Raw genomic sequence first — 26773 nt, forward strand, 5'->3', positions numbered from 1 at the left:
TTCATCTCATGTGAATGGTTTGTCAATATACGAGCTTCCATGTGTAGTGTAGATTCAAGTAAATATCATGATGCCTGGAACCAGCATAAAGGCACGACGGGGAGTCAATGTTTAACATCAGACAGTGCTATTCCTCAGGGGACAGATATCATCCATGGGCCTCTTGTTTCATCATGAAAACAAACAACATCTAGTTTACAAATGTGTATAGATTAAGAGTTACATGTACTTGTTTTTTCGTTTGTTTATCAAAGCTATATTTAAAATCTAACCCAAAATGTCTTACAGTGAAATGCATTGTCCCTTACCATGACAAATGTTCAGGATAGAAGATACATGTACAATATTCATTTTTCTTTCTTCCTGGGACTTTTATCTGAATTGAATACAAAATGTCTTTCTCATCTACTGGTAGTTGAAGATGTATGACACCCCAGTCAAAATTAAATAAAAAGAGCAAAATGTGCCAGATTTAATTTCAAGCAAATGCTATGTGCAATACTTAGATAATTGTAGTTCATGTCACAATACTAGCCTCATCACTGTGCACCACATAAATGGCTGGTAGTCATGACAACGGCTCAAAAAATCCTCACAAATAGAAACGAGTGTGTCCGAGCCTTTATTGGTGTACACTGGTCAACACTAGATATACGATTATGTGATTCTACAACTAATGAATGGCTATATCACAGACAAAATCAATCCAATTTCATATCGAATCAAGGCAATACATGTGTGTAAAACTGACTAGGAATATAAAATCAATGCAGGTACATTTTATGTATGCAGATCAGGTAAGTTCTGTCAATACATGCGGTAGATTACTCTCTACCAATGTCTGCCAGTTTCTACCATGAGTAACCATTTCTATTTTGTTATCCATGATTCTCATTCATTAATTCGAAGAAAAAAAAAATATGTCATCTTCATTTAAATATACTCCATGCCTGTTTGTACCCTACACCACAGTATGATCTGACTGGTTACTCAGCACAGTGAATCATGATCTTTATGCCTTCGCCCCTTGCAACAGTCTCGAATGCCTTCACACTGTCCTGCAGTTTGAATCGATGAGTGATGAGGGGCTTTACATTGACTTTCCCTGAGGAAATCATGGCCATAGCTGTTGGATAGCTGCAATACAACAAATAACTGTGTGAATGCATGTAATAATGAGCAAAAGTTGAGAATATGCATGTCAGATATCCACAGATACAGTATGCCGTATGTTGCATGCGTAATGGAAGGCAATCCCAATATTGTTTTTGTCATAAGAATTTCTATTATGAATCACTAGGTGGTGATTTCATCCCTCTAAGAAAACAAGCCTTCAGTCCAATGGATGATATTCTTCCTTTATGTTCAGGGTATAGATCTTACCAGTTGACGTATCTGAAGATGCCTCGGATATCTACTTCACGCACTGAGGCATTAACGATGGGTAAAGTGACATCTGCTGGTCCTAGTCCAACTAACACCACACAACCACCTGACTCGGTTGCCTAGCAAAAATGCAAGAAAAAGGTTTGGTCAGTAGATATTCACCAGATATATAAACCCTGAAAAAAATTATCAAAATTGTTTCATGCTTAAATCAGATATTGGCTACAACAAAAAAGAAGATACCTGTATTTATTTTTCAAGTTATGGTCTTAAAATTTTGATAAAACATCATAAAGCTTACATAAATTGCTGTTTGTATACTTGGTGGTGCCCCACTACATTCAATGGTGATCTCTGGTTTCTGACCCATAACTTGCTCTATCTGTTTAGCTACTTCCTGTCCATCTCTGCTCTTGACAAGGATTGTGTAGTCAGCTCCAATTTTCTTAGCCAGCTCTAGCCTCTTCTCATCAATGTCTGCATAGATCAATTGCTTCTCTATGACTTGGTCATTTTTTATCAAAAACTAGATATGTTGATAGCAGACAAGCTTACATAGAACTATAGCTCTCTGGGGAAAGATTTGGGATAAACCAATTTGTTTTCCTAAGAAAGCTACAGATAACATGAAAGAAAAATATTTTGAAATTATAATGATTTTGTTGCTTATTTGGCAATGTTTCTTTAAAAGCAAAGTGGGAACCTATTATCCCAATATTTTTCAGATTAACATAGGTACTTAGTTTTATAAAAACATGTACCGTATAGTCAGATTTTTGGGAGTTAAATTTTGGTTCAAAACTCTATGTCCGACTTGTCCTAAGAAGATTGGTATTTTTTCTAGATGGCGTAATGTATAGCCTAGTATTTTTTAAACAACAAACATGGTCGAAATAAACAAAATAGTAACTGTTGAATTTGTTGAGAATAAAAAGTGAAATATCGATAACATATCCCAAAACATTATTGGAACACGGATAAATATATGAGAGTATTGATAGGAAATTGATTTGTTGGGAAAAAATATCCAATGTCGACGCATTTCTCAAAATATTATTTGAAACACAGGTAAAAACATTAGAGCATTGATTTGAAATTGTTAACTGATTCTTGAAAAAAGTTAGACCGACTTGTAAATGGGTCAATGGCAATTCCCTCCAAAATAACCCCAAAACTATACAACCGACTTTTAGGCAAACTGACTTATAGGCGAGAATATACGGTAGGCACTCTAGAAATACATGCATCTAATTTAAGTAACAAATGAAAATCCTAATGCCTCATTTTTCTACTCAAAATGTCGTAAGTCATGTGATGATATTGTTCTCAAAATCTCTCCAGGCACAACAACCAGAGAATGAACTGTTAAATCAGATTCAATCGTCACTGACAAATAGCTTAGTTGGTTGAGCATTCCATAATAGAATGACTAAAGTATCAGGGGACCAATAAATTTCCCCCTTCCCTTTCCCCGTCCTTTTATCCTTGGTGCCATAGATATGCCCTGTCTATGGTGTCCCATATGCAAAAGCGCAACTGTGTGTTTCTTAAAACACGCTGTCATGCTATCACGCTAACACACAACACGCCGTTGCGCTATCACACTAATACACCGTAGCGCAATCACGCTAACCCCCAAACACACATAGCATGACGGCGTGTTAGCATGACGGCATGTTGTGTACTAGCTTGACATGTTGTGTGTTAGCGTGATAGCGCAATAGCGTGTTGTGTGTTAGGGTGATGGTGTGTTGTGTACTAGCTTGATAGAACAATGGTGTGTTGTGTACTAGCTTGATAGAACAATGGTGTGTTGTGTACTAGCGCGACAGCGTATTGTGTATTAGCGCAACAGCATGTTAGTATTACAGCACAACGGCGTGTTGTGTGATAGCGTGTTTTCAGAAACGCGTTTGCACATGCCTCTATCTGGACACCATACCTGTCCCTAGAATGAAGGGTGAAAGATTCTAAAATGTCTTCATATTGGAGGCCAATCAGATTTGGACTCAAGACTGTATGATGTATGGAATTCCCTATCATATGTGAATGAATTGAAGTTTTTATTGGATGCAGTTCACAGAATAATATAAATCATATGTAATCCATTATATGATCACATATGATGTCCTTTTTATGATTTTCATAGGAATGATTCACAATGAAACTCGAGTCTACATATTCAGTCATTACACATCAAATTTGGAGGTGGATCAAACAGGGGTGAGGTCCTACCTTTTTAGATACTAACCTGTAATACAGACTTCTGAAGCTCCATTAGCTTTTGCTGTCATTAGGTTGACCAATCCAATCGGTCCTGCCCCACACACTAGTACCCTACTTCCTAAAGTGACTCCACCCCTGCGGCAGGCATGGACCCCAACAGACAGGGGCTCCAGGAAGGCCCCCTCCTCTGTACTCATATTGTCTGGTAATCTGAAATTCCAGAAAAAAATCCTTTGTACATGATATCAAAAATGTGTATGTGTGGGGGTGGGGACCTGAAAGTGTCAGATCCACAAAGTAAATACAAAAATTACAAAAAGCACTATAAAATGACATACAGACCTAAATACGAACAATTGTCAAATTTTTGGGATGACCCATCCCTTCTTCAGGACAAACAAAGTTTTACAAGTAAAAGATGTACAGAAAAAAAGCCATCAATACATCTACAATCATATTTATAATACAAACATGTTCACTGTTTTTGGCTTGCTGTTTAATAAGTTTCTAGAGAGCAACATAGGATATGTTCTATTCATCCAATGAGTATGCATGATGTGTGGTTAGGGGTGACAAATCCACCCCCACCCCCCTTTACACACACACAGTTACACATATTGGTTTTAATTACTTTACTAGTTTAAGATAATTCATTCTATTGATATGAAATTAACACAGGTCTCAAATAAGGTTAAATGTGCTTCTAACAAACAGTACTTGATGTCTTTACCATCTAACCTGCCAAACCTGAATGTTTACAAAATTTTCATCAAGTTGTAGTATATAAAGAAGAGAGGAGAAAATCTTTGGCTGGACCGGGAATCGAACCCGGGACCCCTGCATTACTAGTCAGGTGCTCTAACTACTGAGCTATCCAGGCCAATATCCATGGTCCGTATAGCCCTAATTACTACAAAGTCAATATCATCCCTGCATGTTTTATCTTTCTCAAATGGGTTTCCAACACATAACAACATGCTTTAAGTTATTTATTATGGTAATATCTTACTTGAAACAGAAATCTGCAGCATGGGTGTAAAATCTCGCCAAGTTCCCATGGAAGGGAGGTGTAGCACAACACCTCATGTCAGGACAGAGATTGTACCGACCACTCTTACAACTCTTACACGCTCTGCACGGCACTCCTGGCTCTATAGCCACTCTGTCACCTATAACAACAAAACACAATGTAGTTCATACAGTAATGGATCTGTAGCTGCTCATCTACTACATACTCTAAGAACTCGCACATGATTTTAATCAACTGAACGCCTGTTTAGCTCACCCGAGCCAGAGGCTCAAGTGACCTTTTCTGATCAAAATTTGACCATTGCCTGTTGGTCTTGTAAACTTTTAACAATCTTATCTTCTTCTCCAGAACCATTGGACCAATTTCAATCAAACTTGGGTGAAGGGAATTCAAGTTTGTTTAAATGATGAGCCAAGGGGTGATAATCAAGATAGGCAAAAATAGGGTGGGGGTCATTTAAAAATCTCTCAAGAACCACTGGGCCAGAATTACGTGGAAGCTTCCTAACATACTGAAAATTTAAATTTGTCCAAATCATGACACTCAGGGGGAGGATGGGGCCTCATTAGGAAATGAAAATGCAAGTATCTTCAGGTAGTGCAGATTCAAGTTTGATCAAATTAATGCTCCAAGGGTAAATTAAGTAACAATACTGATTCAAAGTTTTATATGGGAATATATGGGTGGAGGGGGGGGGGGTTGAAAATCCCAATCTAGTGCAGATTCATATTTTATAAAATCATGACCCCTGACATAATTCATATTTGATCAAATCATGACCCCCTGAAGTTAGGGTGGGACCATGCTACATGTATCAATATTATTATAGATGCACATTATGTTGTGTGGATCCAAATTCAGTTAAGTCATGACCCTGTGGGGCAAGACTGGGGTCATAATATGGTTAATTTTTTTAAAACTCTTCACAAGAACAATAGGATAAGTTGACCCAGGTGAGTATTGTGGCCTATAGGCCTCTTGATTTTAATGCATGGTCGATGGAGTGCTTACATTTTTTGTTTGCATGGATTTCGTACTTTCATACCCAATCTTAAAAATGAATATGGAATAATCTTCAAATGCAGTTCACTATTGTCTATCTATGTCTGAAATATGAAGTGAATTAATCAGATCAATCTGTTCTAGAGCTATCACATAGAACCACTGTGCCATCTGTCTATATCTGTCCACCAATCTGCATTGGTCAAGTATTACAGTTCCAGCTTCATGGTAAGCTGATAATTCTGAAAATGGAAAGGGGCTTCCTCTCCCTAATCCAAGTACTATGTAAAACTTTATGTAAATCTTCCCAAGGAACGTAAGTTATTGTGTGCCATAGAAAGTGATGACAGATGGACGGATGGACAGAATGATACTATATGGTAACCACCATATGGTGAGGCCTTAATTATTGTTAATCACTCAATTATGAATTAATTTTGCCAAATGATTCGTTAGCTTTGTAATTATAGCCAGGATGTGTTGCATCACTTGTACATTTAACACCGAGTTGGCCTGGGAGGTCGGGGTACTCCAGAGAAAGGAGGTAGATCTAGACATACTGAAACATTCGAACTTGTGATCAGGATTCAAGAACATGACACACACACACAAAATCAGGCTAAATCAAAACAGGTGAAAATATCCTTAGCTTGTGTTGGCCTACTACTGATTTCACATGTTTCATATATTGTGGTATGGTGTACGTATTTGTAATACTGAGGATCTTAATGGCTTAATTCCTTCTCTTCAATCATATATTTGAAACCAGAGATACCGATCATTAATGCTATCCAGCTCTTTAGATAATGGAAATTCAAACAACTCAACAACAAAAAAGAAGAAAGAATTAAATGTCGAATCTTTCCAAATTTCTCTTCCATCTTTAAAATGTTCAGAATCAGACATACTAATTGCTAACATTAAATCAATTTAAATGTGGATAATAGTAAATTTCCAAACAGATTAAGATTTTGACAAATTAAAATTAAAATTTCAACTAATTTTTTTTCAAAATTCAGGCATATATTTTGAATCTCACTACATGAACTAAATATCAGAATAGTAAGACAACAAGAAATATATGTAAAGCATATTGGCCCCCGTGGTGCAAAATAGAAAAGGGTTATACACAGGCATCATTCAATTGATAATAGCAAGATATTGAGCAGACAATATCTTACTACGTCCAGAGTGGATTGATTCTTGGTCTTTGACCATGTAACCTAAAAATCAATAGGGGTCATCAACTCTTTAGGATGTACCAGTGTACCAAGTTTGGTGTCTGTCAAGCAAACGATTCTTAAAATATAGGAGACAAAACATTAGTATGTTCAGTTTGACCCTTGACCTTTGACCATGTGAACTGAAATTAGTAAGGGTCATCTACTCTTTATGATGTACCAGTGTACCAAGTTTGATGTCTGTCAAGCAAAGGGTTCTCAAGATATTGAGTGGACAATATCTCCCTATGTCCAGTTTTACCTTTGACCATGTGACCTCACAATCAATAGGGTCATCTACTCCTTAGAATGTACCAGTGTACCAAGTTTGATGTCTGTCAAGCAAAGGGTTCTCAAGATATTGAGTGGACAATATCTCCCTATGTCCAGTTTTACCTTTGACCATGTGACCTCACAATCAATAGGGTCATCTACTCCTTAGAATGTACCAGTGTACCAAGTTTGATGTCTGTCAGGCAAAGGGTTCTCAAGATATTGAGTGGACAGTATATTCCCATGTCTAGAGTGGATTGACCCTTGACCTATTGACTTGAAAATCAATAGGGGACCTCCACTACCCATAACCAACCCACATAAGAAATATCATTATGATCAAGTGAATGGTTCTCAAGATATTGTGCAGACAACATATGGTCTACCCACCGACATACCTAATGACAGGTGCAAAGCAATATGCCCTTCTTCTTTGAAGGGAGCAAAAATATTGTTGACAATATTTGCTAAATTTTACAAGTAATTTGACCTTTGAGATAACTATACAACGTCATGTTTTGTTTACTAGGATAAATGGAACATATTACTACAGTAATGCATCTACATGCCAAATATTCGAATACTAAGTGTATACTAAGAAAGATATGGCAAGAGGATCACCAAGAAAAAATCAGAACGCGTGTGACTTAAGGTCATGTGTAAGAATTATTCAGAAAAATGAAGCTTTATATCCTATTGTTTTGGGTGTAGTTCATTTATTAATATTACAAAACTAAAGACACTTTTCAAGTACCACAACATATATACGTCTCCTGTACTTTCACTTCGCATGTTTACGTAAGATGTCAAGGGTCATATGACGTCATTTGACCAGATTATACAAGACGCAAGTAGATGATCATAAATCGACACGGCGCACAGGCAGTTGTACATAAACCAATAAAAACATGACATGATAGAAATGTATAAGTTTCACAGAATCCAGTATTCACTGTCCAAATTGCATCATCCGCATGCAAATAAGTTAAAAATGGCCCGCAATATGAAAACCTACCCCTGCACTTTGTTTATTTGTGTTTTTTCTCGAGTTCAGTGTATTGTTCAAGAATATTTCAAGATTTGGACAGTGATTTCTAGATAAAGCCTTGTTCAATGCTTTCAAATAATCTCATGTTATCACAATACATTTATTTTCCTCTTACCGCCATCCAGTTTTATCTTCGATATTCATGTAAACACGCTATCTAATTAATATTCAAACGCAGCACTGATGTAGACTATTGATCCAAAATTAGATACTGGAAAGGGAAGTAACACGGCGGGAAAATTACAATTTATTATGTATTGTAAATATATACATGATACATGTACGCAGGACAACCAATGTATTTTAACCAAGAAACATTTACCTTAGTTTTAATCTTTTAACGCTCTCTCTCTCTCTATCTCTGTTGTTTATTCGCCAATCAAGGTTCCTTGGGAAAGGGGGGGGGGGGGGCATGTACAGCAATGGGAATAAAAACCAATCATTCAGAATCACTAATACTATCAGAGTTCACACTTCTGCACTACACATATCTATAATTATATATGAAATACTGATTGCAGACAAGATTTAGATTAACAACTTGATATATACAATAAAATAACCCAACTGCTTCACACATCAGTTTCTGAAACAGCGGATAAGTGTGTTGTGTGAATACATAATGAAATTGTAATCAAATCAGTATATTAATTATAGTTTAGTAAGTACAGTATGCAAGTATAAAACACATGTGCATGTACGATCCAATTGTTCTGAATGTTTTATGCTAATGCAGAGAAGTTAGAATAGAATGATTATATAAATGAAAACAATTAATTGTATGAAGTGTTCAGTAAAAAAGGTATTCATGAATTGTTGACTTGATTACAGGGGCACCAATGGGACAGTGCCTGTTAACAGTCTGGTAATAAATGTATTGTACCGGACTGTTGATCTTGTACTCCCAGTAACCAAGACAGCTATATTTAACTAATTTCAGAAACATTTTAAACTCTAGTTTGTATTCAAACATTGTACGTTTGTAACGACATAATAATAACGGAGCGGATCAAAGATCTGTTTACAATCAGATTGTTTAGATTCCAATCTTAAACCTCATGAATGAATGACAGTCTGATTACCCCCCCCCCCTTTTTTTTTTTTTACCATATCGTCGTCAGGGACCATTAGAAGGGAGCTGGTTTTAATCAGACTACACACATAAATATACATGCACTATATCTACCTTCGATCTAGGCCTAAAACGAAATAATTCCTTCAATGTGATTGTTTTAAACAAGTGTGTAATATATGTATTACATATATTAAAAAATATTTCTTCGCTTTGGTATGAATACAATAACACACCAGTATCTATCTATCTATCTATTGAAAATTTAATCTGATGCAAAGAAGTATGCATTTAATTTCACAGAAATCGGTGCGGTGTTGAATTCTCTGCATTACCTCGAACACATCATATGTGATAGCCATTAGTACAGCAAGTTCTTATATTTCTGAGCTTTTAAAATAAAATATCAAACTCAGTGCGTAATTTGTAACTGACGATTCGCGGTGAAAATCATGTGATGATCCAGGAATATAGTCTTGGGTGTCAATCCTTGCATTGGGGGGTGGGGGTGTGTCTAAATAAGGTTACAAACATGCAGTATCTATTAAATAGATGTAGAATATATACAAAAATATGACACACTACATGCATGTTTTCATGAAACACTGTTGAAGGGTGGTTGTCTATATCTGGACCCATGCTGCTCTTGCAATGAAACAGTTTAGGGAAGGGGATAACTTAATTTGATAGTTTTAAAAACGATGAAAATGTCATGGAGTTATTACTTTTCAAGTTGAGTGGGTTGGGTAGGAGTCTGGACCCATGCAGCATCTGCTCTTGCAACGAAACATACATAATGATGGGGGGGGGGGGGGTATATATATCTTGTTCTACAAAGAATATTTGTATTATATCACTGTGTATATAAAAAATCCGTGGGAATACTTAACGACTCGAGTTGAATTTCGTTTAGAAATAGTTTAAGATGACAACTTCAAAGTAGCTTTCAACAAAATTTGTATCTAGAATACAGCCATCATACAAGCTACCGGAAAACCAGAAGTGACACATATTCCTCCACTACTTCGGGAGGGGGTCTATTTTTTCCATTTTTAAGAAATATTCTTAAGTCATCATTGAAAATAAAGATAAGTGGCTGCAGTGTGTAAAATATCTAGTTCACCAAATGGGTGTCAATCTTTAATCTTTTTACTTCATATGACCCCCCCCCCCCCCCCCCCCCACACTCTCAAATACTTTTTATCACTTGACCATGAAAATGTAGAACGATTAAAATTTGAAGTACTCAGTCAATGCAAAGTAATTCAAAGTGAATTTCAATTAAGTTTCAATAAAACTATTTCTCATTTTGTTTTGTGTTTAATTGAAAACATTCATAGAACACAAGATTAGATGCTTTTTCAGCAGTCATTTTCTTCGTATTAAAACTTGACAGTTTACTAAAGTTCATAAGCACAAATGTAGATGACAATTCACATCACTGAAAGCAATTAGTGGATATCCTGGTTTGACCACTATGTACAGTGTAGTAACCAGCTGATGGAGGTAAATATTATCCACTGGAGTCAATATGGCTGTCATCTGTGGGTACTAAATGGAAAAAAGAAGAAAGTTGCCAGTCAAAAATATTTAAAACACAGTACTGTAGGTCTAAGTGTTCAAGTTTATATGTGCATTATAACATAAAAACATTCAAATTCCATACCATACAGCAATATCAAAACATGCTTCATATGAATTTTCTTTTAATTTATCATTTTGAAGAAATTAATATTGACTAGATGTAAATAATGCCTATATTTATGTATATCCAGTGCCTGATTGGATTACTTAAAGTTTGTAAAAATTACCTTGCATGTACATTTGTGGTCACAGCTCTAGAGATGTGGAAAATTGGAAATATGCTCTTTGAAAAGTTCATATTCTTGTTGGTATCATGCACATCTGTAAATAGCATTATCTCATATTATAAATACATATGCTGCAAACATTCAATGTATTGGAGAAGGGTCTCAAATACACATAAAAAATGTGGGCAATCAGTATACATTCAAAGTCTTTTATTTTTCTTCCATTTATTCAAACTGTAATGTAAGCGAAAATATCCCAAGTTTATTATTTTTTTTGTATGTCACTTGATAAAATTAAATGTGACTGTAAATCTAGAGCATGAAAATTAATGTCGTTACACGTGCGTTTGTACAAGATATTACCACAGGTACCTGATGCACTGATACTAGCCCCCCCACCCCCTTTTTTTGAATTTTTTTTTTTGCAGCGATAAATCTGAAATGTGTTGATTCCCTGTCGAACTCATTTCTCTTTCGATTTTTAAAAGTACTGTAATCGTTTCACACTTTTTGTAAGCTTTAGAGAGTGGCCTTGTAGGGTACAAAAAAAATTGAGCACAAATTTTGTAATAAATCATAGGCTGTTATACTTGCAATACTAAATTATATATACAGTTAGATGTCATATGTACATGCCAAATATATATACACGTTTTTACATATATGCATATGAACTGTTAGTATTTAGTTTGTCATCATTATACATATCTCATCATTGTGTAACATGATTGTATGCCAACATGCTTGGTGAATCAATAAATAAATTAAATGATACCGGTAGAAGCTTACAAAAAGCGTGAAAGGATTACCTGAATCGAAAGAAGGATGAGATAGACAGGAAATCGACTTATTTCAGAGAAAGTATAGCAAGAAAAAAAATCAAAAGAAAGAGTGGGGGGGGGGGGGGGGGGTCATGTAATATCCATACTTTAGGTGCCTGTGGAGTTTACTGCCTAGATACCTGCCTGTGCTCATGTTTATATAAACAAACAACAACTGGTACCATTTGAGCATCATTTCTCTAACATATAGGCATATTTTGCGTGTGTGCACCCAATACGCTACACATCGGCTACGTGTGAGAAATTATCGCAAAAAAAATCAAAAGAAAGAGTGGGGGGGGGGGGGGGTAGTGTCCAATCTTCAGGTGTCTGTGGAATTTACTGCCTAGATACCCGCCTGTAAACAAAGAACATCAAACTATGTATATACTACCTCTAAATTATTGAGTCAATGTATAAAACACAGTAAATGTTGTCTACTTTCATTGTTGACAACCTTGGTTTCAGGTATTCATACATCATTATTTCAATTACGAGAATTTACCTTGTTTTTTCCGATTTCAAAGTTATACAGCTGACATCTTCTGAACGTCGTCTTTGCCATGTGCCTAGTAAGCGTATTTTAGACGCTGATTCCAACCATACGACAAACTTCACCAGGGTATTTCTCATCATAATGCCTTGTGATGTGTTGTCAAATCAGGGAAATTTGACTAATTTTAAGCGTAGAATAAAGGCAATATTCCGATATATTTTTATATGATCCTAAAAATAGAGTTTGTGTATATCTTTCCAAATATGGATTGATCAAGGCGGGGCAACTGTCATGACGTATCAGCTCATTATGATCTCATTATCATACCGAGTTCATTCGTTACCTTTTAGTGTCCTGCGAATAAAACAATTCTTCCTTTAAGAACCTTTAAGAATAAGGAGAGACAAAATATGTGGCACATCTTTACACTGCTTGGACTATCTTGACCTTGTCCAAATGACCTTGATTCACCATCATAAAATAGTCACACTAGGGAACCTTTAGGTGAAACTTGAGTGTATAGTGATATTATATATCTATACAACACTATATCTAAAACCAGACGCTAAAACTAAAACAAGATACGTGGAAATGATGGTTCCTATATCATACCTCCAACCCAACCCTGCTATGCAGCTGCAAATCTGTAGCTCTTGGTGGTGGTGGTGGGGGGGGGGGGATTGGGATATAATCCAAATTCTTTCACAGGGAGGTACAATTCTGCAGCTACTTGCTTCAGTGCTAAGGAGTGTTTTATTAGATAAATCAGAACTTACCAACTTTGAGGTTGGACACGCCTTCCCCTACTTTGCTGACCACTCCACTTGCCTCATGACCAAGTACCATTGGTGCATTAACAACAAAGTCGCCGATTCTTCCGTGCTGCCAATAATGAACGTCGGATCCACAGATCCCAACATCCTGCACACACAGCTGAACCTCTTATAGAAAAGAATTGAAAACAGTAGTGACAAAGCTAGTGCAAGAGGTCAAATAGTGACAAAGCTAGTGCAAAAGTTCAAATAGTGACAAAGCTAGTGCAAGAGGTCAAATAGTGACAAAGCTAGTGCAAAAGGTCAAACATTGTTACTTCAAGAACTACAAAATTTTATAATCGATCATTGATTATTGTTACCAAAAAATGAGATGATTTTTATTTCTAAGAAGAAAAATCATACATACCCCCTGGTTTGGGCTCAGGAATGGGACAGTCTTCCTTAAAATTAAGATAATCAAAACATTTAATTCAATTATATGGAATATTCATTTGACTTTCAGTTGTTTTCAATATTTTTTGTGCAGTGTACAACAAAAATTATGTAATTACTGGGTTTATAATCAAAGTATCACAACCACTAATGACAATTACAGTTATTAACAGTCCAATATCTAGTGTGCCCCCCCCCCCCCCCCCCCAGCAACAATAACTGCCTGACAACGCATTCCCTGGACGCAGTTAAGTCTCTAATAAACTGTTTTAGGATGTTGTTCTACTCCAACTGCAGAACTTGGACCCATTGAGGCTGCGGTCGTCTTTGGTGGATGCACCTCTCCAGTGTTCGATAGGGTTCAAATCTGGCCAAGGAAGAACCTGGATATTGTGTCTTTACAGAACATCATGTGTTAGACGAGCAGTTTGCGATCTGGCGTTGTCATGTTGGAATAATGTTCCAGGATGCTGCATTAGGAACCACGTGTGACAGTAGGACTTCATCAATATACCGTTGAGCCGTCACAATACCCTGTATGTGAACCAATGCTGCCCTGCCCTTTAGTTATAAGATATTGCTGCCCACAACATAACAATATCCCCTCCAAACCGGTCAGCCTCCTCGATGTGATTTTTGCAAAATGTTCATTTTGGCGCCTATGCACTCTTGAGTCTTCCATCAGGCCTCTACAATTAAAATCTAGATTCATCGCTGAACCAAACTGTATGCTAGCATTGCTACGGCCATACTCTATAAGTATGAGACCATTAAAGTCAGTTCTGGCAATGTTGTGGAATCAGATCAATGCTACACAAACAGGTTTGCGTGCTCTAATCCCAGCTTCCTGTAGTCGATTGCAAACAGTCTGATCCAATATTCCGCGAATCCCAGGAATGGTAGATGCTCTAGATGACAGCTAGACAATGTAATCGGATGAAGTGATCCTGTGCTTCCGACGTCACACGTGGTCTACCTACTCTCTGACAATCGTTTGTTGAACCATGCTGTTGATGTCTATTCCAAAGGCGAGATATGGTGCTTTGTGTGACATTGAAACCTCTTGCAACTGCAAATTGTTGCGTTGAGCGTCATTCAGACATGGCATTTCTCAAAAAGCATCTCTAGTTACAGAGACCTATTATAGGATTTTATGGAAACATGTTTTATTGTCCTCAAATTCTATAGAATCATCTATCCAGTAGACGATTTCAATGTTTGATGTAACAAGGAAAAAAATGTATAAAAAAATTATTTCAAAACATTCAGTGAAAAATTACTACTTAGTACTAACTGTTGGGTTTTTTCCCCCAGTATAATACCCACCACTACATAGTAGCCTAAATCTAATTTCTGTGGAAACGAGGTATGGAGTGCCAAATTAACATAAACTCAAATAATTGAAGATATCTTCAATTATTTGAAGATATCATCAATTCATTTGATGCGAGCAACAATTGAATTAAAGATCTCTTCAAATAATTAACGATATCACTGGGCGTTAAAGGGTTAAAGAGATCTTCAAATAATTAATGATATCTTCAATTCTGAATTATTGTGCGCATTAATTGAATTGATGATAGCATTAATTCTTCAGATGAATTGATGCGCGCTTTACTTGAATTAATGATATCTTCAAATGAATAAATGATATCAACAATTGAATTGATGCGCGCTACAATTCAATTGAAGAGAGCAATAATTGATATAATGTGCACATTAAATCAAATGATGAGAGCAATAATTGAATTGATGCGCGCATTAATTCATTTGATGAGAGCAATAATTTATTTAATGTGCGCATTAATTCAATTATTGTTCTCTTCAATTGAATTAATGATATCTTTAATTCATTTGAAGAGAGCAATAATTCTTTTAGAGAGAGCAACTATATAATTAAAGATATCATCAATTCAACATATCCACAATTGAATTAAATTATATCTTTAATTGAATTGTTGCTCTCTTTAAAAGAATTGATGCACGCATTAATTCCTTATACAAAAGCATTGTAATTGATTTAAAGATATCTTCAATTGAATTAAAGAGATCATCAAATTATTTATACCGAGCTCTAAATTAATTATTGCGAGCAATATTTCTACTAAATTGATGCTCTCATCAAATGAATTGAAGAGAGCAATAATTGAATTAATGCGCGCATCAAATCTATTATTGCTCTCGTTAATTGAATTAATTATGCACGCATCAATTGAATTGAAGAGAGCAATAATTGAATTAATGCGCGCATTAAATCAATTATTGCTCTCATTAATTCAATTGATGCAAGCATTAATTCAATTGATGAGAGCAATAGATGAATTGAAGCGCGCATTAATGCATTTGATGAGAGCAATAATTGATCAAATGCGCGCATTAATTCAATTAAAGGGAGCAATAATTGAATTGATGATATCTTCAAATAAATGAAGATATCTTCAATTATTTGAGTTTATGTTAATTTGGCGCTCCATAACGAGGGGCTATATAAATTCGGTCTTTCTATCCCCCTGGTTTCCACAGAGCCTAAATCAAGCTGACGCATCATACCTTCACGTATTTCCTAAAATGGAATTTCTTGGGGTTTTTTTATTATTTGAAAAAAGCAATCTATTGTTTCTAAACTATGACCAACTTATAATGCAAGACTGCTTTATCTAGAGAATAGATTCCTAACTTTTTTTTAACAGTCGTTAAATTGATGGTGTTCCGTACTGTGAACCATAATTAGGCCTACAAGGCATTGGATTTCATCGCGCCGTGACCTATTTCGTCTCGATTTGTGTCAGCTCATATGGGAACGATTAATAGATCCACACACCTGCATGACACGTGACAAAGAACAGATAATAAATATTAATCGTTAATTAGTACCAAAATATTAATCGTATACCAGGGCCGTAAGTAGGGTTCTAAATCAGGGGAGGCAGGGGATTGGGGGCCGCCGATTGACTTTACGACTGAAAATGACACTTTTTAAATCCCAATTTATCATGTTTGTGTTTCATTTGTACTATGTAAAGAATCGTAATATGGTGTCAAAGACAAAGGTGCTTGTCTTCATTTTAAACATATATCCTATAATATAACATTTATATAATTTTATTTTCTTTTTTGCCAAAAAATCAGACGAGGCAGTTGCCTCGTCTGCCTCATCGGCAGTTACGGCCCTGTATACAATCTTACAATTGCGATTTCTCCCTGCTTTTTCAAGATAACAGTTGGGTTGGCCATTGTGCTAAGTGAAAATATGGCGGTATGATCTAGTCATAGCTGTTTAATATTAATTTACAACACGTTCGGAGGGCCTGTGTGAATGATAACATTCAAATGACCAACTAAATGGCAGTTCATTATATACCAAATTCCATTGTTTTATATTCACTGGCAAGGTCACAAGTACAAGTTCATCACGGACGAAATTTCATTAAATTACGAAAGCCGGCTAGGCTCATTTTGAAAGAGTAAAAAAATATTTCAACTCGTTATAACGAGTTAATTATCTCGTTATAACGAGTTAGTATCTCGTTATAACGAGTTAATTATCTCGTTGTAACGAGTTAGTATCTCGTTATAACGAGATAATTATCTCGTTATAACGAGTTAGTACCTATGGAAATGGTATGGGCCTGTTCTTTCCAAAATTTAATCACAATGATTATGAATAACAAAATCCGCAAAATTGAATTTATTATTTTATGATGACTACATGTATTGCGTAACAATTTTATTCGTCGTGAAGATGACAAAAAAATGTTTATTTTTAGATGCAACAAATGAATAGGTGACGATTCAACAAAAATACTTATCTTCCATTGTCATGAATGAATTTAGATTTTATTGTTTCAATATACCAAAATGGTTTGACAACGTGTTCGAACTAACTCGATATTTGAGCAACAAATCAGCCAGCCTAGATGTAGATGATTTTCTTGAGAATATAAATATATTTATACTACTAATGCAAACACGTAGGACTAGAGAGCTTTTCCTTTTTTTAGCTCAGCTGAGCTGAAGGCTCAAGTGGGTTTTTCTGATCACATTTTGTCCGGCGTCCGTCTCTCCGTCTGTCTGTCAGTAAACATTTTCAACTTCCTCTCCATAACTACAAGGTCAATTTCAACCAAACTTGGCACAAAGCATCCTTGAGTAAAGAGATTTCAAGTTTGTTCTAATGAAGGGACAGGTCCCTTAAAGGGGGAGTAATCACGATAACGCAAAAATTGAATGAATTTAAAAATCTCTCAAGAACCAGTTGGCCTGAAAATGTAAATCTAAATGAAAGCTTTCTGACATAGTGAACTCAAGGTTACTAAAATGATGGCCCCCAGAGGTAAGTGACAATAGGGAATCAAAGTTTTACATGCGAATATATAGGGATAATCATTTAAAATATTCTTTTCAAGAACCACTGCGTCAGAAAAGTTGAAACTTTGAAAGTTCCATGATATAGAATAGATTCTAATTTGTTCAAACCATGGTCCCCGGGGTTAGGATGGGGCCATAATAGGGGATCAAAGTCTACATTTAGATGTATAGGGAAATTTTTGAATAATGTTCTCAAGAACCACTGGGTCAGAAAAGTGGTAATTTACATGAAAGCTTCCTTACATAGAATAGATTCAAGGTTGTTCAAACCATGGTCCCAGGGGGTTAGGATGGGGGTCACAATAGGAGGATAAAAGTTTTGTATGCTGATATATTTAGGAAAAATCATTACAACTCTCTTGAACTACATGCATTTAAGCTACGTCTTTCATATTTTGTACATACATTCTTTACAGGAAGACCTTTCATGTGATTGCATGGTTTGTGATCTTATGACATTGACCTGGAAGTTTGACTTACTTTTAATAAAATTCTGACCTATACAATATGTCCTGAACTATTTAAGATTGATCTTTCATATCTTATATACATTTCTTATGGCAAGACCTTTCATTTCATCTTATGTCCTTTGATCTTGTGACATTGTACTCTTAGTTTGACCTACTTGTTAGAAAACATAACCTATTAAATAAATCCGGAACTATTTAGGTAGGGCTTTCATATTTTGTGTATATATTCTTTGGCAAGACCTTGTGACACAATGGTATTTGATCTTTTGACCTTGGAGTTTGAACTATGTTTGAAAAAACTCTGACCTATTTAGTATCTCCTGAACTATTTAAGATAGGGCTTTCTATTTCGTATCTATATCTTGTTATACTTTGTTGTTTGACCTAATGACCTTGAACAACGGCAGGGCTAAGATGGCTTAAGGTGAGCGATGTGGCCTATTGACATCGTGTTTGACAGCGTACATTTCCCGTTAATTATTACATTAAAAACTATATCTTTACAATCCAAAGTAAAATATATTGGGTTATAACCCCCTCCCCCTTGCGTCTTTTCAAAGTAGTGTCGACTGTTAAGGATGTAAGCTTGAACAAGTGAAGGTTGCGAGCGTTGACAGTCGCACCCCGCGGTAAGCCCACATCTTGATCAGGCAATCGGAATAATCCGTAGTCAAAAGTAGTATAAAAAGAACGTTCTCACAATTGGCATGCACTGTAACTCGTCAGACAGCATTTGACCCTATGAATTGAACCCGTGTAGAGGAGGACGAACACTTGCTACCCTCCCCCCGACCCTTTACGATTGTGAAGTTTGAGTTTTGAGTAAAATCGTCGTTTATTTTGTGTGTGCATGCGTGCTTTTCCTTGCCCCCCCCCCCCCCCCCCCCCCCCATTCCAGGATTTTGAAGGTTGGGTTTATTTAGATTTTAATTTATTATGGATTTTTATTTATTTATTTATTTGCTTGTAAAGAATCACAGACAATTGTGAAGTCAACTTCTCATAACACTGTCCTCTCCCTTACTTTGAAAAACAGGGATAAGAGCCTGTAATCTGTAATGCCAATCCACCAATAAAGTAAACAGTCACTGAAAAATATCACTAAATGTACTTCATTTCTTTTATATAATAAATGTAAACACGGGCTGACCAAGCAAACAGTAGTTTGAATTTATTTCTGTTGTTAAATATCACAAAAAAATATTCAAATAAGATATATAAACTTACAAACATCTGCAAATTGATATACTTTGATGATTTATTTCATAAGATATTTTTACAAACACTTACGAAGTTGACATGTTTTTTTTTTTTATCTTGGAGATATTTGTTTAAATATATAGAAATTGTATTAATGCTTAAATTGTTTTCAAACTAATCTTAGATTTCGGGAATAAGAGAAGGTATTACAACGTTTCCGTAATATGTATCATTTTAACGATATAGCTAATTCATTATAACGAGATAATTATCTCGTCATAACGAGATGATTAACTCGTTATAACGAGATACTAACTCGTTATAACGAGATATTTAAGTCGTTATAACGAGATATCAACTCGTTATAACGAGATAATTAAGTCGTTATAACGAGATATCAACTCGTTATAACGAGATAATTAAGTCGTTATAACGAGATAATTAAGTCGTTATAACGTGATAACTAACTCGTTATAACGAGATACTAACTCGTTATAACGAGATACTAACTCGTTATAACGAGATACTAACTCGTTATAACGAGATAATTAAGTCGTTATAACGAGATAACTAATTCGTTATAACAAGTCGGATTTTTTTTTTTTTACTTTTCAAAAATGAGCCTATCCGGCTTTCGTAATAAATAACTTTTCTTTATGTTTAAAAAAAATTTAAACGCCTACATGTATCTTCTACGTCTCCGGTGCACTCCCTCTCGGCACTGTATTCTCAAGTTTTCTTGGGTTTCTTCTTCCTAATATTCTTCCTCTCAGACTACAAAATGGTGCGTTCTAAGGGTCCTCCATTACAAATTTCTTTTCCTTCTAACTTAGTCATATTTCCGGGTGAAATAACTTTGTATTTATGAAAGAATTGGAAAACTTGATTTTAATCATTCATAAATTTTAATCATTGATAAATATGAAACGTGAAATCTGTTTAAAAAGTCTGGTAAATTAAGGGGGGGGGGGGGGGTTCTGACGCAAGGACCGACATGTGTTCCGTAGAGCAGCTCTAGTGATGACTGATTGCGAGGCAGCTTGATAATTGTTATATATATTCTATTGAGCTGAATTATATGTTTATTAGTACTTTATTTAATAATTATATATAGCTTGGAAGATGTCATCGTCGCAAACCACAAACATAGAATGAAACAATAACCCGTGGTTTGCGACGATGGGAAGATATATATTATTTATAAATTTATGCATCTAGATCATGTTCTGTCAACAAAAGGGGTGTATGCCTTCTACCCCCCCCCCCCCCCAATTAACCACTGAATTAATCGCAAGTTCTCGTCGATTGAAATCAATTCACGAGATCAGTGATTAATTTGATGCTCATCAATTTAATTCATGCGCGTATCAATTCAGTTATTGCTCTCATCAATTCAATTCATGCGCGCATCAATTCAATTATTGCTCTCATCAATTCAATTCATGCGCGCATCAATGTGATGAAATCATTGCTTGCAAAATTTAATTCAGTGGAACTCGGTATGAATGATTTGGTGATCTCTTTAATTCAATGCTCGTATCAATGTGATCGAATCATTGCTCGGGAAATTTTGATTTGGAATTCGATATAAATGAATGATTTGATGAATCTATCTAATTTCTTCATTCAATTATTTTTAAAGAGATCAATAATTCTCACTTGGAAGCAGATCAATCCAGGTTTATGACACGAACCCATTCTCTGCGGGTACAGACTCTCCTGATGAGAAAGTTGTTCGAGTCCTAATTAAAGGTATACCTCTATCGGTTGAAGATTCATGTATTAAAAAGATGCTCAAAGGCTTGGGTCTAGGAGTAGAATTAACAAGTGATATCAAATATGAAAAAATCAGACATCCTAAAACCCACAGAATGACTGAAATATTAAATGGAAATCGTTTTGTGTATATGTCGCCTCTAGAGAATGGAAAATTCCTTCCACGCTCTGCGTCATGTGCAGGTTTACGCTGTACCATATCTCACAAAGGCCAACCCCTACGGGAACGAAAGAAGCAGTGCACAAACTGCTGGGCAGATGACCATTACAAAAATGCTTGCGAATTCGAGCAGAGTTGTAGAATATGCAAGCTACCAAGTCACTTTCCGGGATCGGATAAATGCAGATCATATGTCACTCACCAGGAGGACATAGTATGCTTCTCTGGAAAAGATAACCCTCTTTCAAATTTCTTCCCTACTGAGTTAAAGGTTTTCGGGCAAACATATCCTTCAGCCGAACATGCTTTCCAACACATCAAATCCTTACGTTCTGGTGATCTTAACCGTGCAGAAGCCGTAAGTAAAGCTGAAACCGCCTTAGATGCCAAACGTGTAGGAGGTCAGGTCCTGGAATCTGATGCTTGGATTACATCTAAAGACTCCGTTATGCGGGAAATACTGGAATCTAAATTACAGCATTGTTCACAATTCAGAAGTGCTTTAACAAAAATCAGAAAATCAGATATTCTGGTGGAATCGACGTGGGATACTTATTGGGGTAGCGGGCTGAACGTGACCGGAACATCTCATACTCTAATGCAACATTGGCCAGGTGAAAACAAGCTTGGACGTATCCTCGACGGCATGGCAGCCAAATTGCAGCGTACGGACGAAATTTCAGCTACCAACAATTCCTCTAGATCAACAAGAAACAAGCAGGGCAAAAAACAGAGTTAAGTCTACCAAACAAAAAAAAACAAAAAAAACAAAAAAACAAAACGCTAGTCAGTCATACGCATGAACAAGTTAAATATTATTTCAGTGAACTGCAGGGGTTTAAATACTGCAGAAAAACGTATAAAATTTTATACCTGGATTAATGATAGCTGTTTTGATGTAATATTTATGCAAGAAACCCACTATATTGAAAAAAATGTACTAAATTATGATGCAAGGTGGAAAGGTATATCAATACATTGCTTTTCCGATTCAATTTTCAGTAGAGGAGTTTCAATATTATTTAATAAAGATTTGAATTTCAAAATACTAAATATACATAAATCTAATGAAGGCAGGAAACTCATGGTTAACATAGCATATGATGAAAAAATTATTACATTAGTTAATTTATATGCTCCAAACGATATCAATTATAGATGTGATTTTTTTAAACGAGCTAAAGAATGGATTAGTAAATATACAGCAAATTTTGATAATCTATTGATATGTGGTGACCTTAATTGCTCAACAGAAAATGAATCAGATAAAAGTGTTATAATTTTAAAACAACTACTGAACAAGCTCGATTTACACGACATGTGGAAAACTATGAAAAGCGAAAAAAAAGGATATACATGGTGTAACGGAGTAAATATCCCAACAAGTAGAATAGATTATATTTTACTATCCGATACCTTTTGTTTTCAATGTGAAAATATAAGGCTTCAAAACATTCCTGGTTCACACTCAAACGGTACTAGGATGTCTGATCATAAGTGTTTAATTTTTTCTTTGATTGTAAATGAAAACCTTAGAGGTCCAGGATACTGGAAATTTAACACATCTTTAATTGAAAATGAAACCTTCATGAACGAAATGAATACATTCCTGAAAAACTATAATTTCGATAAAGAAAATGCACTAGATTCATGGGAAAATTTGAAAAGGAATATAAAAACAAAATGTATAAATTTATCGAAAAATATATCTAAATCTTACAAAAACAAAATAAATTCTATTCAAGGAGAAATAAGTAAGATAGAAGACTTGCCGTATGAAAAAATAGATATGAATAGAAAAAGAAAATTAGAAAATGAATTGACAGAATTAATAAACAAAAAGGCAAAAGGTGCACAGGTAAGATCAAGGGCAAAATGGATTGAAGAGGGAGAAAGAAATACCTCTTATTTTTTAAATTTAGAAAAGAGACGACAAATATCAAATGTGATAAAATCATTAAAAAATGAAAAAGGTACAGTTTTTGATGAAGATGAAATATTAGATTCTACATGCAATTTTTATGAAAAATTGTATACATCAAATAATGAAAATGATAATAAAGTGAATGAATATTTAAGTAATATACAATTAGAATATAGTCTAAATGATGAAGAAAAAAATGAATTAGACACCCTTCCCTCACTATCAGAATGTACGGAAACAGTATTCATTATGAAAAAAAATAAATCACCCGGATCTGATGGATTACCGTGTGAATTCTATCAAACTTTCTGGGAAAACATAAAACAACATTATTATTGCACTCTTCAAGAGATCTTCCAAAAGAATACAATGACATATTCACAAAGACTATCTTTAATTACTCTCTTATTTAAAAAAGGAGACCCTCAGAGTCTTAACAATTATAGGCCTATTAGTCTTACAAATACTGATTATAAAATAATAGCTTTTCTTTTAGCTAATAGACTACAAAAAGTGTTGGATAAAGCAATACATGTTAATCAATCAGCTTATATAAAAGGGAGAAATATAGCTCTGAATGCAAGGTTAATTATTGATATTTTTGAATATTGTGAAGAAAATGATATAGAATCAATAATGTTATTTCTTGATTTCCAAAAAGCGTTCGACTCTGTGGAATGGAACTTTATGACGAAAGTTCTTAAAAAATTTAACTTTGGCGAAAACTTTCTCAAATGGGTCAACATACTATACAATAAACCTATATTTAAAATAAAAAATAATGGATGGATGTCCAAAACATGCAATATGCAGAGAGGTATAAGACAAGGATGTCCCATCTCTGCAATATTATTTCTTTTTGTTATAGAAATATTAGCGGTAAATATTAGATCGATTTCAAATATTAAAGGATTTCAAAAACCAGGAATGACTAACAGTATTAAGATTATACAACATGCAGATGACTGTACTCTTCCTCTGAAAGATGAAACCTCTCTAGAACATTCTTTAAAAGTCATGGCAAAATTCAGCAATGTTTCGGGTATGTATTTAAATATGTCAAAAACAGAATGTATATTAACGGGTCCTCACAAATATCATTATAAACAAATTAGAAATGTTAACGTAAACAATGATAGCATAAAAACTCTTGGAATTTATATAGGACACAACAAAGAAATATGTTATAAAAACAATTGGACAAAAATTGTAGATGACTTAGAAAAACTGTTTGAATCATGGAAAAAAAGAAAACTAACCATTTTTGGTAAAGTTTGTGTCATCAATAGCCTAGCAATATCAAAGATTATATATGTTGGATCAGTTCTGAGCTTTCCAAATGAAGAAGTAATTAAGAAATTTCAAAGTTTGTTATATAACTATATATGGAACAAAAGAGATAGAATTAAAAGAAATACACAGATTGGAAATGTCCTAAAGGGAGGCATTGGAATTGTCGATGTATCTTTGAAATTAAAATCCATAAAAGTATCTTGGATAAACAGGATTTCAAGCGAGAGAAACTCTCTATTCTTTTTTGTAGATAGTTTGTGCAAAGAAAGAGACTTTGATTTTGAATATCTATGTAAAACAAATATTACGAAATCAAATGATTATCAAATAATGGAACATTTTCCTCTATTCTACAAGGAAATGCTTGTATTTTTCAACGAATGTAAAAAAAAAATAAAACAATTTTATCTGAATGCATTATTGAAAGAACCGTTGTGGTGTAATAAAAATTTTATGTACAAAAACAAGCCAATATTTTTTCATAATTGGCTGAGGAGCGGTTTTAAATATTTGAATGATATTGTAAATGAAAATGGCATAAAACCTTTGGAATGGTTTGATGACAAACTTATATGTAAAAAAAACTGGATGTGTGAATATATGATTATAAAAACAGTTATAACAAAAACCTTCAAAAGTTATGAATTTTCAAATATACGATACGAAAACATTTTTCATGGGAATACATCATACGATTTATTATGTAAAGGACATGTTAAAGTGTGTGATATCAATTCAAAGTTGATTTACGAAATTCTTTGCCATGAAAAATTTATACCTCCATTACACCAAGCATATTACGGAAAGGTTTTTGAAATAACAAAAACGGCTTGGAAATCTATTTATGAACAAAAAATCTTATCCATAAGAGACAGAAGTATATCAGAATTTAATTATAAATTATTAAATAATCTATTGTGTAACAGAGAATTGCTGAAGAAATGGAAGATAGTAGAAAATGATTTTTGTGTCTTTTGCAGAGATGCTAAAGAAAACAATGAACATCTTATCTTAAAATGTAAAAATGTTTCTCATATATGGGACATTGTAAAACAAATTTTAAAATTTGATATATCGTGGAAAACAATTGTGATAGGATTTTACTATGAAAACAATGAAAAGACACTCTTTTTGAATAGCATAATATCTCTTATTGCCTGTAAAATATACAAGTATAAAATGTATTGTAGATTAGATAACAAAGACGAAAAACCTCAAGAAATATGTAATCACATAAAAAGTAAATTGAATTTTTATACAGAAGTGTACACAAAAATTCAGGATAAAAAATATGCTAAAGTTATGAAAGCAATTAAAGACAAATTGTAATTTATACACCTTTGCAGGTATGACCTTTTATAATATGAAACCTCTGACAAATATCTGTCTATGCACATTTTTAACTATGCTACAATGTGAGAATTGATTACAAACAATTATATTTCTATATCAAATAAAATTTTGTAATAAACCTTTTATATACTGGTATTTTGCAAAAAGTTCCCACTATGAGGAGGGGTCCTGTCCTCCTATAGTGCTGCCATGGGGGTTGTGATATGAACTTTTGAATTGTTAACCCCGCATATGGCAGTTTCAGGTTCTTTATGTACATAATTATATTGTTGTCTTGTTGGTTTTTCCGTAAAAATAAGAACCTTTTTTGCCATAACATGTTAATAAATTTTGTTATATAACAGTATATTATATGTGTGTGTGTTTGTATGTATGCATATATGTTTGTGTTTTCTATATATATAGAAATTTATATGTATAAATTTATATATATGTATATGTATGCCTATATACATCTAATCCAAGGGGCCCCTGGCACCCTAGGTAAAGATTATAAGGGGGTCTCTGCGGAGACTTTACCCCGAAATAGTAATGTATTTTGGAATTAAAGACTGATATATGTGGGAAAAAAAAGAAGAAAAAAAAAGAGATCAATAATTCAATTGTGGATATGTTGAATTTAAGTTATCTCTAACA

At 34.5% G+C, this 26773-nt stretch overlaps 1 protein-coding gene and 1 long non-coding RNA gene across 2 annotated transcripts; both read right to left on the minus strand.

Moving 5' to 3' along the window:
- Positions 1–606: 606 nt before the first annotated feature.
- LOC130054872 (sorbitol dehydrogenase-like) lies at positions 607–16845 on the minus strand. The gene is made up of 8 exons (XM_056165895.1): positions 16780–16845; positions 13568–13601; positions 13162–13326; positions 4622–4781; positions 3638–3822; positions 1688–1863; positions 1384–1505; positions 607–1137 (listed from the first exon to the last, which is right to left on the minus strand). Exons 1-8 carry the CDS (start codon positions 16825–16827, stop codon positions 987–989), a joined length of 1041 nt encoding a protein of 346 aa, XP_056021870.1. The 5' UTR covers positions 16828–16845; the 3' UTR covers positions 607–986.
- LOC130054873 (uncharacterized) lies at positions 10558–12763 on the minus strand. The gene is made up of 3 exons (XR_008803206.1): positions 12395–12763; positions 11069–12247; positions 10558–10808 (listed from the first exon to the last, which is right to left on the minus strand). It is a non-coding gene; the product is annotated as an uncharacterized LOC130054873 (long non-coding RNA).
- Positions 16846–26773: the final 9928 nt, after the last annotated feature.

Source organism: Ostrea edulis, chromosome 5 (assembly GCF_947568905.1).
Source record: "Ostrea edulis chromosome 5, xbOstEdul1.1, whole genome shotgun sequence".
NCBI lineage: Eukaryota > Metazoa > Mollusca > Bivalvia > Ostreida > Ostreidae > Ostrea > Ostrea edulis.